The following is an 18,594-nucleotide window of genomic DNA, read 5'->3' on the forward strand; positions in this document are numbered from 1 at the left end:
TTCGCCGCCTTCGGCGAAGTATTTATTTTTAAATTTTAATGTATATACTTTATACAAAGTTGGGTGGGAAATGTTTTTTTTTACTCATCAGTGAGGCAAATTTTTTTTTTCGTCTCACTAGTGGGCGAAGTTTTTTTTCCGTCTCACAAGTACAATAGATACAACTCGCTCAACAACTCGCTCCACAACTCGCCAAAGTACAACTCGCCCATACACAACTCGCCACTTAGACATTCCCTACTCTCTGTACGGTTCAGGTATTATTCGTGTTTACCAAACAAATATTGGTTTTCTATTATTAGTCATGTTATCTAAAGACATACAGACATCAGTCAGCTAGTGCACACACAGCTAAGCACCACCATTTTTATAGCCACTGAAATGTCTCTCGGGTCCATTATACTAACATGCTTAGGTGCATTATTGCTCCTTTTTGTTCTATATATCTTATTTGCTAGGTACTATTTTAATGGCGGATTTTATCGGCGATATTGTGACCACATAACTACGACTTTACACGGAAAAACTGCTATTATCACAGGTAGGTGATTAAAGCATGTGCAATCTATTGCATTAAGGGGGAATAATACCCTGATTTTCATCAGTACCCCTCTTCTTTTTTTTTTTTTTCTTGCAAATTTATGAAGTACATAAATATGTTCATCACCTCATGTTCTGAACTTATAAAATATATCTACATACAAAGTGCTTTTAAACCATTTTAGTAAGTCATTTTAGCCCTAGATATTTTTTGTTTACTGTATCCTAGTAACTCAGATGTGTGTTTCATAACAAACCATAATTTATTCTATTCAACATGTTTAAGTAGCATACATGAATAGAATACATTAAATCCTTTGTTATACTCTCTATAGAAAATCTAGTGATGCATGCAAAATATAACACTGAATAAATTAAATAAACACTTACAAAATGGATGCATAGTCATTAGTCAATTTAATACTATATGTGTTGTTAGGAGAAGAAAAGGCTATAGGTCGTCATAGGTCAGGTTATAGGTCAATTGGTTCAGGTCAAATTTAAGCATCAATTTTGAATACACATGTGAGAGTCTGTGATATCATAATGAGGCATAATTTTGATATTCTGTTTAACTGAATATATATCGAGAAGTGCAAGGTGGATATACTAATATACCTTGGGATGTAAATGGTGAGTACAATTTAGAATGCCTAGTTGAGATGGATTTCACAAATAAACATAAAATAGTTACCAAAATCACAAAAGTTAAGCTTACAGAAAACTACCCAATATGGTGGTATAGGTGACAAGAAATACAATTTTTTCAACATTGCTGTAGTATGGTTGTGGTAACCTGTTACCTATGGCTTAATTAAGTTTCAGTGAAATAATGTCGCAAGTTAAAAATACAAAATATAGCTCAACATTGAAAATAGAAGCATTTTAACCAGTTCCTTTTTTGATAGTTGTGGAGCACCAAGTTCATGAAGTCATAAAAGAACTCGGGAACCACTTATTCCCATTTTACATATCAACTTTATTTCCCTAATGTGTTAGCAACACATATCCAAAATTTTAACGAAATCCGTTGATAGTAAGCTTTCCAAAATGAAGTGAATTTAAATCATACCTCCTTTTGGCTTCTACCTTTTAAAGCATGTAAGCTACATTGATACCGATGCCACCAATAAAACGAGAAGATTTGCCCCTTCATTTTGCATACCACTTTGTCCAATTTTTTTTTTGTAATTTCTTCACAAAATGCAAAAAATGCAAAAAAAAATCAATGGGTGTAGTACCCCTTGAGCTTCTGATTAGACTAGACTCGCTCGCCAGTCCTACGATACATACCGTACCTAAGGACTGGCTCACGCCATTTTTGTCTGTCTATGAAAAATACACACTTAAGGGATCTAAAATGAACGTTTATTGCGTTTCGACAGTATTTTTTGTGGGACATGAGAGCTCCTCAGACCTATCGAATTGCATTCTGAATACCAAGCATGTCTTTCTGATATCAAATAATTTTCATTTTTTGAAAATCACAATGTAATACAAATTTTATGACAAATTGTAAAAATTTGATATTTTTCAAATTTTGATATATAACAGTCCTCGAAGTAAATTATATAAATCTAATGATAGATTCTTAAAGTGTATGTAGTAGGGAGGAAAAAGCCGACGGTCAATTGAAAATTTTGACCTTTCATATTGAAGATATGGATTTTTTCCCAAAAAGAGCTAATTTTTTTGGTATTTTATTCTTCAATACGAAAGGTCAAAATTTTCAATTGATCGTCGGCTTTTCATCCCACCTACATACACTTTAAGTATAAATCATCAGATTTATTAAGTTTACTCCAAGTACTGTTAAATATCAAAAATATCAATTTTTAATGACTTGCCATAAAATGTGTATTAAATTGCGAATTTCAAAAAATAAAAAATATTTGATATCAGAATGACATTCTTCTTATTCAGAATGCAATTCGATATGTCTGATGTGCTCTAATGTCCCAAAATAAATACTGTCCAAACGTTCATACCCCAGCCCTTAACGGTTTTAACACTTTTACAACTTTGGATGTACTATTGGTAAAAGACATTATTGCCAAACAATATAGAATAGAACATTTTATATCAACTTGTCAAAATATTAAAGAAATGTGCTCCCTAAACTTGTGGCGACTAGGCAAAATAATTCCCATTCAAACGCATGGGAAACAGAAAGTGCATATTAACACAGGCTAATTAGGACTACCGTGAATGGAAGAGACACGTAAAGACACTTTATTTCCTCTATACGATTCTGTTCTTCATCAGGGAACGTTGAATTATGGGAAGGGCGACTGGAATTACGTCACAATTTAATATGGTGTATCCAATAGGCGTCATAAGCGGCCATTTTGGTTCCTACATGATGTTTCCTGCTTTAGATAACAGGTTTACAATTTTAAATTATAAGTTCAGTATTAAAGAGCAGTTTATCTGCTCGAAATGTCGGCTGTTTTTGTCTATTTGGGTTTATTTGTCTGCTTATAAATGTACACAGTGATCTTCCTCACTTCCACTGTACTTTTGTACTGTGTTTCTGACACTTCTGTCTTAGTATTCTAGATGAATGACCTTTTGGGTTGTACTTCCCCCCATCGTAGGACGGGGTTAAAAGTACGGGGTATATGCTCGTATGTATGTTCCTGGAGTAATTGGGCATTTTTGGCCATCGATATACCTGTTTTTGCCTACAGTAGTTGTTTGGTTTATCGTGTGTGCTTCTGTGCATATTGATTTTCATTTTCATAATGTGAGCACACTCTAGCAGAAATGGGATTGTCTAGTTATGTATCAAAGTACAGGTAATATTTCACAAGAGCAATATACAAATCATGGATTTTACTGTAGAAACCTACCCTCGTTCGACTTTGATGGACGGCCATACCCCTGGGTAGGGTGGTGGGTTATAATTTTTATCGCTAAATGAGGATGGATCTATGATTATTAAAAAACATTTTGGATTTAAACACAAGCGTCATAGTATTCTAGATGAATGACCTTTTGGGTTGTACTTCCCCCCATCGTAGGACGGGGTTAAAAGTACGGGGTATATGCTCGTATGTATGTTCCTGGAGTAAAGCATGTCAGCGTGTTTATCTCCAATTGAAAATGATATGCTAATATTGATGATACTGTTTCTTTTGTACACGTATTGGAAAAATAAAACTTCCGGCATATTTTATGTTTCCAGGTGGAAATGCCGGAATTGGCAAAGAAACTGCCATTGATTTTGCACGTCGTGGAGCACGAGTTATTATCGGCTGCAGAAATCCTAAGAAGGCCACAGAGGCAATCAAGGTATGGATAATCAAAGTGTGACGTGCATTGCAGACCAACGAACATAATCAAGGCTTGTTATTGGCTGATTGGCATGAAAGTTGATAAGGGCATTATTATTACATCACAGGTAGATGTGATGTTTTCAGTTGTATTACTTCCAGCGGCGTATTAAAGCGATATTATAACATTTGCTGAGGAAGACGCCCTCACTGAATTTTTAAAATTCCTTTTTTACACGATTAAATTGTACTTTATTAAACCAATATACCCTGCAAAAATCAAGACTCTAAGTGCTGTAGTTTTGTTAAAATCCGTGATTTTAAATTAAAGGCTGATTCAGCGCTTTATTAGCTTTTATTATTACGATGGAATTATTAGTCGAACGCATACACGATGTTCATAACACACAGTACGTCACGGCGTGCGGGACGGTGATATACACAACAAAGGGTCGTACCACAACATGACCGAAGGAGTGGTACGTATTGGCGACATGTGCGCTGGTAGTACATTCCAATTTTCTTTGCTTTGCCGTAGTTGTTCGGCTCAAAAATAAAAGGGATATATCTGACAGTAAAAGCTAACATTTTATGGCAAAGAAATGCTAATCTATTTTGTTTGAAAATGTTATAATATTGCTTTAAATTCCATGAGCAGAATAACTTTCCTCGAACAAATACAGCTATAACGCTGGACTACCGATTCTTTAGAAATGCATAGTCGCGCTAAAAGTCGATCGATACATGTTAAAATCAGCACAATTCAGATATACACCTTTTTGCTACGAAATTAATTTTCTCGGTCAAATATAAAGCAATATTTTTTTTTCTTCAGTAATGTCAGTTAAAAACATTGTGCTTGGATATACATTTTTTAAAATCCTGGTGTTAAAATTAGGTATGAAATTGTGTCGTTTAGTGTAAGATTTATGAATTTTATAGGCCTTACATCCGTCCACGAGCTTTTTTCGGAATTCATTTTTTAGCGTTTCAAACTAATATAATTCGCTACGGAAAGATATTTCCCACCTCTGTAAAGCACATCGTGTGAGTCTATCTATTATTGTTTTGTCAGAATTTCCGTTTTAATTTCACCTTTTTTCACGTCATGCTCCTAAAATCTCAAATTCAGTACTTTATCTCGAAAGCAAGCAGCATAAATAGTCGATAATTCCATTGATCTAATCCAGGTCTCTTCTGTATTGAAAGCAGGATTACTCGATGGGCGACTTTGTAGCCCAAATCTCCCATTTGGGTGCTTTGGTAAATTAAAGTGAATTTTGGATAGTTGCTTCCTTGATCATGGTGATAGCCTGTAATGGCAAATATGGTTTCCATGATTATGTCGACCATTTGTCTGTTTGTTTGTTTACCTAGGTTAGTCCGTATTAAGAGACGCACGTTGTACTGTCCAAACCTAGAAAAATGAGTGTGTTATTATAGGGGATTTTATTTTTCTGTCCCTCCTATCTCCAGGTGAATTTTGTATGACCCCCCCCCTCCCCCCATCGCGGGTTGGCATTTTCATTACACCCTTCAGGCTTGTGTTCTGGTTTGTTTTTAATTTGACATGTAGGCCTATTTGTCATAATAGGGCTATACTTTTTAAATGTATAGCTATAACGTGCTATATAAATATTATATTACCGGTATGTAATATTATGTAGGCCCTATAGGCGTGGGGTGGGTGAAGAGGTGTGTGAGGTGGGTAGTAGGGGGTGTATATAGGGAAACTTTGGGGTGGTACTCAACACATTTTAAATATGACTTTCAATGCAAGGCTCATTGTTGCCACAAATGTGTTTTTTTTTCCTTTAGGTTATTTAATAGGTTTTTTTTTATAAACTTCCATGTTTAACCTTGTATTGTTATCCCAAAAGCAGTTTCAAACAAACACAAACAAAAGGCACCATACCCAGCCACCTTCATGACAATTGAAACACTAGGTCAAGTATTAACATCCAAGTTATTCTGTTTTTAGTCAAGCACTTTTAATTAATTGCTTGAACAGGTTTAAGTTAACAATGATAATGAATGGTTCTTATAAGGCACAATATCTTCCGATGAGGAACTCAAAGCGCGTAAAGCACGAAATTGACAAACAAACATAAAAACCATCAATTTACAAAAATTGGTTTTGAGCTGGCGTTTAAATACGGTAACGAAAGTCTGGGGATGTTAATACGAAGGTTATTTGGACCCGGGTATTTGGAAGTGTGTTCCAAACAGTTTATAAAATATACAGCGTAGTAGGGCCTATTTATGTTTTGTAAATGAAAGTTTTGTTTAAAATATTGCCCAATTGCATGTAAGATTGTTGATTTTTTTTACCAAATGCTGGGCAAAGTTGTTTTGAGGAGAAGCAAATTTCAACACATTGGTCCGCTAGGCCTGGGAATTTCTTTGCTATATTGAAGTTATAGCAACACTGTAGCCAGGCCGGTCTTCATATCACTGCATATGGCACCCGGGGATATCGATTTACAATGCCTTGGATTTCACGCGTTGATTTTGAAAAATTTCCAGCCGGCAGTGAAAAAGGTGGAATCAAAACGGAAATTCTGACAAAACTATGATATATCGCTCACAGTGATGTGCGTTAGAAAGTTGGGAAAAATCCTTCGTTAGCCAACTATATTACTTTGAAAAGCTAAAAGGTTGATCCAAAAAAAGGCTCGCGGGCAGAGTTGAAGCCTATCAAAATCGAAAATCTTACACTAAATGATTGAATTTCACCCCTAAGTTTAACACTAAGATTTGAAAAAAATACAGTATCAAGCATTACAGTTTTTCCTGACATTTACTGAAAAAATGAAAATTATTGCTTTTCATTTGGCCGAGAAAAAAAATTTACACTGAAAAGGTGTAACTCAAAATTTTGTTCATTTGAATACCAAATTCGATCGTTTGTATTGCCTCATTAAATGACTGAGTGAGCCTTGCAGAACAATAAGAATCGGTAGTCCTGCGTTGAGACTGAATACGTGGTGTAAATTTGCCATTTTGTAGCTACATGTAGCATTTACCCCACCCACACACCCACCCGGATCTACGCTTATGGTTATATGAAGTGATATTTAGTACTTTCTTTAATATGAATAAAGATTTCAACGTAAAAATGACACCGTTACGAGCTGTTACAACCACAACAATAATTGTTTTTCGACTATTGTACAGTTATTGAACATTGTTATTCTTTCTTCCTATTGTCATGATTATTGTCTTCTTGTAATAATTACTCTTGTGTTTGTTTATTCGTCTTCTTATTGATACCAGGTAATTCAAAGACGCTCTGGAAGCAGCAATGTAGTTTATATTCCACTGGAACTATCCGATCAAGATTCTGTTCGGGAATTTGCTAAAACTATTTTGAAGCAAGAATCAAGAATTGATTATCTAATCAACAATGCAGGTAAAATAACGATATACGTAATTCACACGGGTGGTAGAAAAGGAACTTACTTTGTGAAGTTTGGAGATGCCAATATTGCAATAAATTTTGCTCAATTTTCATTGTGGGAGATTTTGGGAGGCTACTGTAGGCAGGGCCGGATTTACCATTGGGCCAGATGGGCATGGGCCCAGGGCCCTCAAAATTTGGGAACCCCAAACTTGCCCTGCGCATCCGAAAAACATGTTTTGGGCCAAAATCCCGGCCAAAATATGGTAAAATTACACAATTTTGCGCTTTGTGCGTACTAGCATAGCCATTTTTTATGTTCATTTTTGGTTAAAATAGTCTAAAATTGAATTTTTTTCGCGCGTTTCGCCCGCATGTTAATGGTAAAATCTGAACAATATTTGCTCATCTTCATCTAATTCTGCCGTCACTGTCGATAGTATGCGTAAACCAAAACATGGCCACTTGACTACACAGTCTGGACATGCTTTCCTCACGGTCACTTTGGGGCCTCCAAATTTAGGCATGGCCCAGGGCCCCCAAAAAGTAAAATCCGGCCCTGACTATAGGCGTGCGATACTGTCTAACTAGGAATTCTAATGAAATATTAATGTTTTCGCTTATTCATCGCTTAGGTATCGGCAAATCAACCAAGGGTCACCGCACCAAAGAAGGCTATAATATGGTTTTTGCCGTGAATCACTTTGGACACTTTCTGCTTACTATGTTATTATTGGACAGACTCAAAGAAAGCGCACCTAGTCGTATTGTTAATGTCTCATCCATTAATCATACACGCGTGAAAGAAGGAGATCTATATTTTACGCCAAAAGACGCAGAAGGTAAGAATGTCTGCCTGGATTTACTAGATCCACGGGACCCACGAGAGCAAAGTCCACTTTGAAATGTGTGCACGGACATAAGGCGGTCGGGAGAGAGGAAGACACTGGACCATACCTGTGTAGAACTCGACTTCAACTAAAAAAATGACCTGAACCCTACCCCTGGACTAAAGTAGCCTGCATTTGCGCGCAAACCAGTGTTCTTGTAAAACCGGAACAAAATATTATGCTCGTTCTCAAAATTGTAATGCTTCAGCCGCCACTGTTTAAATAGACACGTTAAAACGTTTTTACCGAAACCAAAAGCCAAAATATAACTTATTTAAAACGTTTTTTAAAACGTTTTTGTGTTTGCTTGGTGAGCCCTATCCCTGGACTAAAGTAGCCTGAATTCAACTAAAAAAAATGACCTGAACCCTACCCCTGGACTAAAGTAGCCTGCATTTGCGCGCAAACCAGTGTCCTTGTAAAACCGGAACAAAATATTATGCTCGTCTCTCAAAATTGTAATGCTTCAGCCGCCACTGTTTAAATAGACATAAGGTTTGCTCCTTTACTAGATTGCGAAGAGGCGTTCACTGCTAACGCCATACGGTTTACGTATCGATATTACGACATTGTGCGGTGGAACGTCATTGTGTTGTTCGCATCCAAACTAGTCTCCTACACAGTTTATGTCGGTCCTAACGATTGTCGTTCCTAGTATAATTGTGATTGCCGCATACAGTCTGGCCTGAGACTACATCCAAACAAGTCTGCAAAAGGTTCATGGTGGTGCCTCGTAAAACTGAGACAAACATCTAAAGATATAGGAAGTACCCATTCAGCTCCATTCATTCGCCTTGGGTGCATCGAACCAAAGGTTCTCTGATCGAACCGGCTTTCCTCGGTATTGATATGCAAATACGGCTAACTGGAGCTGCCAGTTTAGCAAATACTTTGAGTTTTGCGGGCTACTGGAAAATGAGTATTAGACTGGTTCTATTTTGGAATGCTTATTTAAGCATCAAGCGGCAAGTTCGCCTAAAAGCTGGTAACCAAATTATATTGTTAATTCGGGTATGCTGAAATCAAAAGTTTTGTCTGCCAAGCTATATTGGAACCGTGACCCTAAAAAGACCCCAAACCCCTTACATGCTCACAAAGGGGCCAAAAATTAAAAATGGATTAAATTCACTAAAATCATGTCATATTATTTGTCTGGGTCTAAGGATCACAAAAATGTAACATATTTGCGCGTAGGACATATAGTTACCAAGTTATAAGGCACAACAGGTCTAATGTCAATACAGGGGTGAAAAACTAAAGTTGCTCAGATTTTCATAAAAATGGATACAAACTGTTCCTCAAGTCAAATGGATTCAGGAAAAGAATAGTTTTACTATCTGTGATGTCAAGTTCAGAAGATAGATAATAAATAAATACAAAATCCATTGAATCCTATGGAATCAATCCTACATATATTTCGACTCTTTGCTGTGCAAACTATTCTTTTTCTGAAACATCTTAGCAAGGTGAACAATTTGCCACACATTTGACTTTTGACCCATGCACAACAAGCAAATCGACCTGTGACCTTTATTAGCCCATATCTTCTTAACGATAGTTCGTAAACGCACAAACATTGCACAATTACTGGGATTCGTGAGGCCAGACGCGTAATTTGACATGTTTGAAAATGTATCGGAATAAACTTTTTGCCCTTAATTTGTTATCAAAATGTTTTAACTAAAACCAAAACACATGCATTATCATGTTCTAAAACATTTTGGTGTTCGCTGGGTAGAATCCATAAGCAAAACACTTTGACAGCTGTTTAACGCAACGAAATAGCAATGGTGATTAACGACGTTACATGAACTACTGTTGCCCGTCCAAAACAGACATTTCATACCGCATTATGCCGTAAGACGAGACGATCTTGCCTAAGAACATGATAAACATGAGATTTTTCTACATTTTTAATGCCTTATTTAGTCATTTTGGAACGTCATGATTTGCTACCAACCGCAACGTGACCGCATTACGGGAATTCTACGATTGTCCAATTCACAATGGATTTCACCATCTAGAGAGCATACTAACTGATTTTGGACTATTGTAACATGCGGTTGCCGTTCCGGTTTCACGTTTCACGTGAAAATCGCAACCTCTCTATTATATCAAAATCACCGGCTTTCTAGATAATAACAATAATGCCATTTCTATACAGTCTGCCAAATTACTATTGCGAGTAAATTTGTGAGAGTGAATATTGGTTTGCACCATTGTCAAGTCTTATCCAGTGCGGAATTAAATCAGAGACCTGTATGCTTACTCGAGACCTATCATGTGGATCACAGAAAAGAGATATTTGCAGATTCATTCATACTTTAATAGTAGATCCAAGGCATCGACTCAAAACCATGATTTTGATGATGTAACGCAAACGTTTAAATATTTCCCCAAGGACCTTTTTATTGCACGTTCACTATCACTATCTGCTTTTCAACATGGACATACTAAAAACCAATCAATACTTTGGAATAATAAGATCATATTTTTCACCCTATTATGGCAGGTCGAATATATCCCGGTCTACGAGAGTACGACAGAAGTAAACTGGCTAACGTCTTATTTACCAAAGAACTTGCGCGACAACTTGAAGGATCTGGTGTCACTACATATTCGTTACATCCAGGTGCTATAAGGACCAGTATTGTTGACACGATAAAGGAGACTACCCAGATGTCCCTATCAATGTATTGGTTTATCATAGTCTTCTTTTGGTAAGTATAGGTGAACTTTACAATCTGATATCAACTTGAAATAACAAAATGCATGAATTGATATATCAGGTCTTCTATGTTTTTGTAATTGTTTTAGCAACAAGACGAGTTTGTTTTACAGACTGCCAAGTCCTTGAGCATACATTGTTTAGTCTAAATTGAAGTTGAATGAGTGATATCGAACTTTTGTTTTAATCTCTTAACATGCTGAAGCCTCATATAAAGGAGGGCCAAAGCAAATAAAAAACAAACAAACAACAGCTGACAAATACACGTATTCACTCTTGTCATTTTGCAGGCTTATGGGAAGTGATGAGAGAGCCGGAGCACAAACGACCATTTACTGCGCTCTTGAGGAGTCTATAACGCACCTTTCAGGGTGTTATTTTGACAATTGTCATGTCGCTAAGGGGAACAAATTGGCTGATGACAACGGATTGGCTAAGAAATTATGGGATGTTAGTTGCCAAGCAACTGGTCTTTGAGAAAATTTTTTTTATCACATAGTCCATACTTTGGCCAAAGTGAGTTAAGCATGGGAAAGTGTTGCACTATACATAGGCCTGTCATATGTTTGAAAGAACAACTCAAATTCACCCTCTGTGCCTATTAGGCTCCTATTGAGCATGTGACAAATAGCATGAAAGAATCAACCCAAGTGCATGATCTGTAAAACATTGATTGAAATCCAGTATGTATAAAAGTCCACTTGTAACATCTTCATTGCTGGAGAGTGACCTTTGAAAAAAAAAAAAAAAAAAAAAAGGGTTTAATCAAGGAAAGTGTGTGGTTTATATTACATGGCAGAATGCTTATCAACATTATACATAACTGTGTGCTTTATTTTGTATTATCTTACTAGTGGTAATATCATTCCAACATTATTGTCTTTGTATATGATTCAAAAAACCACCCAAGTCCAGAATTTAAAATGAACCCCACGAAGCCCCTGAAATGCTAATCGTCATACCTAATACAGTTTAACCCACCCATTTGCACGTACAACTTACCATATTGACCAGGTAAATCTAATTGAAGGAATTAAAATGATACACAGGTTTTTTTCTCAAAATCACTTCCCATGGACTTGGGTGGGTTTTGGATTCATGTATTCAATTCTCTAAAGATATAGTATTATGTACATGTATGTATCCTACTAATAATACGAGTCACAATGATGCAACCGGGAATTTTTGTTCGTCTTTGCCACCGAAATTGTTATATTCCTACATGCCCCCGAAATTGTTAATGTTTCCCCACCCCGACCAACAAAGCTGGCTACGCCTCTGCCCTCCAATAAATTTAGTAACTCCCCGGAAGAGAATGACTGCCCAGTATACTCTTACTACACATTCGTTTGCAGTAACCTTTGGTATTATCATAAATGCCGTTGCCTATTTCGGACAATTTTCGAACATTTTCGCAACTTTGCAATGTAATATGGAATATGTTATAAACATTTGCATGGAATACGTTATAGTTATGTAATATTGCGACTTTTTTTTATTAAGGCAATTAAAGTATAAAAGTATATACTCGAATACGGGCTGCAAAGACCCATGGCCAATAACACCTTTTACCCAAGCTCCCTTAAATTCACAACAAAACCCACTGTATTCAATGCGGCCCATACACGTTCAATGTTTTGATCAATATCAAAGACCCTTGATTTAAGAGTGGATACAAAATCTACCATTGTATACGCACAATGGTAGATTTTGTATCCACTTCTGTATTTGGGGTGCGCAATATTGATCAATAACATTGATCGTGTATGGGCCGCATTAGTCAACAAAAATGGGATTATTTCTAAGTTAGCCTACAGTACATGAACAATGCAAATAATAAATAGTACAAATAACATCAGATCTGAAAGATATGTTTGATTCCAGTCAAATATTAATATTGTCATGATTGTCATTCTTTGCCAGCAGGGGCGTAACCAGACCTGACCTTCCGGGGGGGCAAGATTGAAAAATTTCCCAATTCTTGACCAAAAGTCGCGAGCGGCTTGCCGCGAAGCGTTAAACGGGTGGGGGTCCAGGGGCCCGCCTTATGGGCCCTGGTGGGGTCCAGGGGCAAAGCCCTGGCGGGGGTCAAGGGGGCGGAGCCCCCTGAAGCTCCTGGTTTTTGGCATATTAGAAGCTAACAAAATCAGTGTTTCAGAGTACAAATTTCAAATTCCTCTTTCTTTCCTTTTCTCTTCTCCTTCCCTTTTCTCTTCTCCTTCCCCTTTTTTCCCCTCTTTTTTTTCTTTTCTTTTTTCCCCTTTCTCTTCTTTCCTCTTTTCCCCTTTTTCTCTTCTCCTTCCCTTTTTCTTCCCTCTTTTCTCTCCTTCCCCTTTTCCCTTCCCAATTTTTTGCTCTTCTTCCCAGTTTTTTTTGTGTCCGGGGGGGGGGGGGCAGCTTGCCCCCCGGCCACCCCACTGGTTACGCCACTGTTTGCCAGAAATTATTACATAATACTAGTAACAACTGTGAAGGAGGTTTGTTGGTCATTTTATAAGCCAAAATAATGAAATATAAAATTTAATGAAAGAAAACCACTTAGCCGCTTAACTGTGGAGCTCTAAAGTGGAATAAAACCGGTTTAAATGGCTAACATGACTGCCATTTCAATTCTTATGCGGTCCATACACATTCAATTTGATTGATTAATATCAAAGACCCTAGATACAAGAGTGGATACAACATCTAACATTTGAGTCCACTCTCCTCCAAGGTACTCAATATTGATCAATAAAATTGATCTTGTATGGGCCGCATTAGTCTTTCACAGAGTAGAAATTCGTAAGAAATTGAGGATGCCCTTGTGAGAAAAACGTTCTAGACCCTATCGAATAATATGTCGTCACTTATCCTCGTATCCACCAGGAGGTCTCCAATGGGCAATTCGCATGATAATACAATAAAACAGGTGATATGTATGAATTGTTGTGGAATCGAACTCGAGGTCTTTCCCTCTGACCAGTGGCGTAACTAGCGCGGGGCAGGGGGAGGAGGCAACGTGCCCGGGGCGCCACCCTTAGGGGTCGCCAAATTGATCAATTCAGCATTGATTATGCGTCCCTTCAAGCGATGAAAGTCAAAATTTCCGCATTTCAGCACAGAATCAATTGAAAGAACATTTTAAGACCGATATTCAACTTCTAGTAACCAAAATTAATTAGTGTTAGGCCTTAGGCCTATTTGTCCAAAATTTCGCGCGCTCCGCGCATAATTGTTTCAAGAATGGGGGGGGGGGGGGTTATGTATCCTTAGTCTTGGGCGCCACAACCCCTAGCTACGCCACTGCCCACGTCTACGATATTCTCGGGGGGTTTTTAGGGGCGCCAATTATGTTTCTTGCCCCGGGCCATACCAACCCTAGTTACGCCACTGCCTCTGACACTTAGAACTGTCCACTAACATGGCTGCCATTTCAATTGTTAAACCGTCCCAATTGGTTTATTCGATAGGGTCTATCACTTTAACAGATTTATATTACCAGGTTTTGTTCTTGATACAAATATCCAGGGGTGCAAATTGTGATTTCTTCCTCAGGAGCAAGGTTTTTAGGCTCAAGATTTCCTCAATCATACCAGACATAAAATAGCTTTATTCTGCACTTCGAAAGATGAGAATGGTAACATAACAGTAATGTTTTTTAAAGAGACTCTATATTCTACATGTTAAGTCTTTGAGCTTCCAAAACAGGGGTTTTACTGGGAAAATTAGGTATTTTACACTATAGCTTGGGGTGAATTTTGGTGGGACGTGGGTTCCTTTCCCCTTTTTTTCCTTTGCGCCTTCCCCCGATTTTCTCTTTCATTTTTTTTTTTTTTATCAGAGGGAGCATTTGTCTTTTTGTTTTTGTTTTTGCCAGGTGGTACTCTGCCCCCTGCAGGTTATTACTCCTTTGCTTTAAACACCCTTTCATACTTCTTCCTTAATCTGATGTCATGAACATCTGATATCAGTTTGTTGACAAAATCATGGTAGTATTGTATTTTGTCACTACTCAGTCCAGCATTTCGGAAATATTCTCAGCCAGTTGCATACGGTGAGCAAAAGTGAAAATCTTGTGTAAAGTGAGCTTTGTGCAGATTGAGTGAATCGGAGAGATCCTTCTGAGCACTGTTATATCCCACTTGCATGCAGTATATGCCCTTGGTTTTAACTTCCTCAATTTTTGCATCAATATAGTTCATCAAATTTGAATATCAAGTTCAAGCATTTTTGTCCTTCTTCATTTGTTTCCTTTTAATTTCCTCAAATCGTGGTGGTCAGTATAAAGTGCCATCACTCAGCCACTCGCTGACTTTTGTATCTCCATTTCTGTTACCATGGTTGGTTACTGCCTTTTTTATGTTTACCTCCATTTATTTACCTCTTACTAATCCTTTACAACTTTTTCAGTGCTTTATGGTTTTTCTTTTTAAATTTCCTCAAGATTTTCCAGGTTGTCCTCTCCTCACTAGCATTAATATTGATACACTGAATTTCCTTTTTGACTTTTTTTTCCACAAAATCCTCATTGCCGCCTCTGTATAAATTTCCTCCGATATGTGCCCAACTACTTTTTCCTGTTATATTACATTCAATACCGCCTCTGGTGATGAATTATAAATTTCCTTAAATATTTATTATTACCCATTTCCATATTCTAATACCAACCCATCCTCTTTTAAGGCTTTTATTTCTTGAACAATCATGTGAACTCCTCAAGATTTTGCACAACCAGTGTCTTGAGATTTCCTCTTCCTCTTCTCTTTTCTTTTTCTTCTCCCTCCCTCTTTTTTCCTCTCTTTCTTTTTTTTTCTTCTCAAGGCATTATTTCCTCAATTTTGACTGTCATTTCCTAGGAGCGATATGTTTGATTCCAGTCAAATATTAATATTGTCATGATTGTCATTCTTTGCCAGAAATGATTACATAATACTAGTAACAACTGTGAAGGAGGTTTGTTGGTCATTTTATAAGCCAAAATAATGAAATATAAAATTTAATGAAAGAAAACCACTTAGCCGCTTAACTGTGAAGCTCTAAAGTGGAATAAAACCGGTTTAAATGGCTAACATGACTGCCATTTCAATTCTTATGCGGTCCATACACATTCAATTTGATTGATTAATATCAAAGACCCTAGATACAAGAGTGGATACAAAATCTAACATTTGAGTCCACTCTCCTCCAAGGTACTCAATATTGATCAATAAAATTGATCTTGTATGGGCCGCATTAGTCTTTCACAGAGTAGAAATTCGTAGAAATTGAGGATGCCCTTGTGAGAAAAACGTTCTAGACCCTATCGAATTATAATTGTCGTCACTTATCCTCGTATCCACCAGGAGGTCTCCAATGGGCAATTCGCATGATAATACAATAAAACAGGTGATATGTATGAATTGTTGTGGAATCGAACTCGAGGTCTTTCCCTCTGACCAGTGGCGTAACTAGCGCGGGGCAGGGGGAGGAGGCAACGTGCCCGGGGCGCCACCCTTAGGGGTCGCCAAATTGATCAATTCAGCATCGATTCTGCGTCCCTTCAAGCGATGAAAGTCAAAATTTCCGCATTTCAGCACAGAATCAATTGAAAGAACATTTTAAGACCGATATTCAACTTCTAGTAACCAAAATTAATTAGTGTTAGGCCTTTGGCGCTCCGTCCGTAATTGTTTCAAGAATTGGGGGGGTTATGTATCCTTAGTCTTGGGCGCCACAACCCCTAGCTACGCCACTGCCCACGTCTACGATATTCTCGGGTGGGGGGGGGGGGTAGGGGCGCCGATTATGTTTCTTGCCCCGGGCCATACCAACCCTTGTTACGCCACTGCCTCTGACACTTAGAACTGTCCACTAACATGGCTGCCATTTCAATTGTTAAACCGTCCCAATTGGTTTATTCGATAGGGTCTATCACTTTAACAGATTTATATTACCAGGTTTTGTTCTTGATACAAATATCTTTTGACTAGTACACATCCTTTGCGCGACGATCTCCAAAATGGTGTTACTTGTACCAATCACTCCGTTCTTGATTAAGAACAGTATTGCTTGTTTCTGTTCCATTTATATTCATAGACGTGTCTTTTCATAAAACAGACTTCAGCATGTCGAAGGAATATCAACATAAAATCCTGTTTTAAGAAAGATCCGCACTTTTGAGGTCATTCAAAATCTCCTTCAATGGCCGAATTAGTAGCACCTGCGCTACACAACAAATGACTGAAAGTGCTGTTCTTTGAGAACACACAGAGCCTGCAACCCTACAGCTTAACCCTTGACACTCCATTCCATTTTTACTCCAACTAGTAAACTGGAAGTCCCAATTCTAATAATAACTCGTTCTTTTAAATTGACATTTAGCAACAGTACAGGTTTTTTTCTATATGATGTATTGTAATGATCGCATTGTGTTTTCTGAGAATCCCCGAGATAATGTTAGATCTGACTGACTTTGTTAGGGAGTGTTCATTAATACTTTGGTAGGGGGGCTGGTCTTCCTCAAATTTTTCGCTCGAAAACTTTTTTGACTCCCCCCTCGATGGACCGCTAAACTTGTTTGACCCCCCTCTTTTGACAGACAAAACTTTTTTGACCCCCCCCCCCCTCATTGTCGTATAACAAACATTATACTTAATAGTGTTGTTTCCAATTGCGCATGAAATACAAGCACAAGAAAATTTTCATTTTAGATTTGTCCCAAATCAGGTTGTTTACTATATCTGATTTTACCCCGGGGATTTTACAGGGATAAATGAAACAGAATTAGGCCTATTTGGAGGTTCATAGGCACATCAGCATAATTTGGATCCATGGCTATTATGATAGTAGGCCTACAAATGTGCGCGAACCGCTCAAAAATTTGGCCATATTGAAGCTTGAATGGTCAAATATTAATAGTTAAAATTGGAACTAATTTATGCAAAAAGCTAAAATGGTCAAATATGAGATTAATTTGGTCACGGCAAATATACACAGGTATCAGTTTTGGCCCCCAAAGACTGTGGCACCTGGGCCTGTGCCCACTCTACCCTATGGTCAATCTATCCATGGGCTTATGTGTACAAATAATTTTGCAATGAGAAATAGTAAACTGAAGTGTGCAGTTTACGTGCAAAGAACTCCAATTTATTTACAATATTCTTGATTTAGTTATATTTTGATCAGATTGGTACATAACTCATGTTTGTAGCCTACTTTGAAGAGATATAAAATTCTATGAGAGTGCCAGTATTTTCTTAGACCAACCCAGATGTTGCATGTAATAGATATGTATACACTAAGGGCGAATTTCTCGACGGGTGGCTTAGCAATTGGCTTGTCTAGCCTCAAGGCTTAAGAGGTCGTAAGACCAGGCTTAACTGAAAACGTATTTCCCAAAGCACGGCTACCATAGCCTCGAGGCTTCGTTAGCCCGTGGGCCAGGCTTGTAGGATTAGCCCCAGGCTTCAGTAAAATTTGCATTTCTCGAAATCAGTCTTCTGTAGCCGTAGTCTACGCAAGCCTGTTAGACCAGGCTTACAGCGGCTTTTCTTGGCCCTGCCTCAGAGCAGGTCTTAGGTAGTAAGCCTTGGAATATTTCAATTGTAACGCAAAGTTTATCTTTCATATTTTTGACGGTCTTTCAATTAACATGAGTAAGCAGTCGCGTAACTAGGGGGAAGCGGATGAGCTCTTGCCCCCCCCATGAAAAAAGTAAATTAGGCCTACTTCTGAGAGTTATTAATTAACCACATATTTGGTCATCTTAACCTTAAAAACTCAATTTTTAAGGTTAAATAAATT

At 37.7% G+C, this 18,594-nt stretch overlaps 1 protein-coding gene across 1 annotated transcript; it reads left to right on the plus strand.

The window, feature by feature from the left end:
- Window positions 1-381: 381 nt before the first annotated feature.
- Window positions 382-11,310, plus strand: LOC140143404 (retinol dehydrogenase 11-like). The gene is made up of 6 exons (XM_072165259.1): window positions 382-541; window positions 3,728-3,834; window positions 7,092-7,227; window positions 7,851-8,057; window positions 10,618-10,825; window positions 11,124-11,310. Exons 1-6 carry the CDS (start codon window positions 382-384, stop codon window positions 11,308-11,310), a joined length of 1,005 nt encoding a protein of 334 aa, XP_072021360.1.
- The last annotated feature ends 7,284 nt before the right edge of the window (window positions 11,311-18,594 follow it).

This window comes from Amphiura filiformis, unplaced genomic scaffold (assembly GCF_039555335.1).
Source record: "Amphiura filiformis unplaced genomic scaffold, Afil_fr2py scaffold_21, whole genome shotgun sequence".
In the NCBI taxonomy this organism is placed as follows: domain Eukaryota; kingdom Metazoa; phylum Echinodermata; class Ophiuroidea; order Amphilepidida; family Amphiuridae; genus Amphiura; species Amphiura filiformis.

What these genes read in the sequence shown, in the direction of transcription:
- LOC140143404 (XM_072165259.1), top strand. Translation starts at nt 382, where the DNA reads ATGTCTCTCGGGTCCATTATACTAACATGCTTAGGTGCATTATTGCTC. An exon ending in AAAAACTGCTATTATCACAG is followed by an intron (nt 542 to 3,727) that starts GTAGGTGATTAA and finishes TTATGTTTCCAG; the next exon opens with GTGGAAATGCCGGAATTGGC. An exon ending in TACGCCAAAAGACGCAGAAG is followed by an intron (nt 8,058 to 10,617) that starts GTAAGAATGTCT and finishes CTATTATGGCAG; the next exon opens with GTCGAATATATCCCGGTCTA.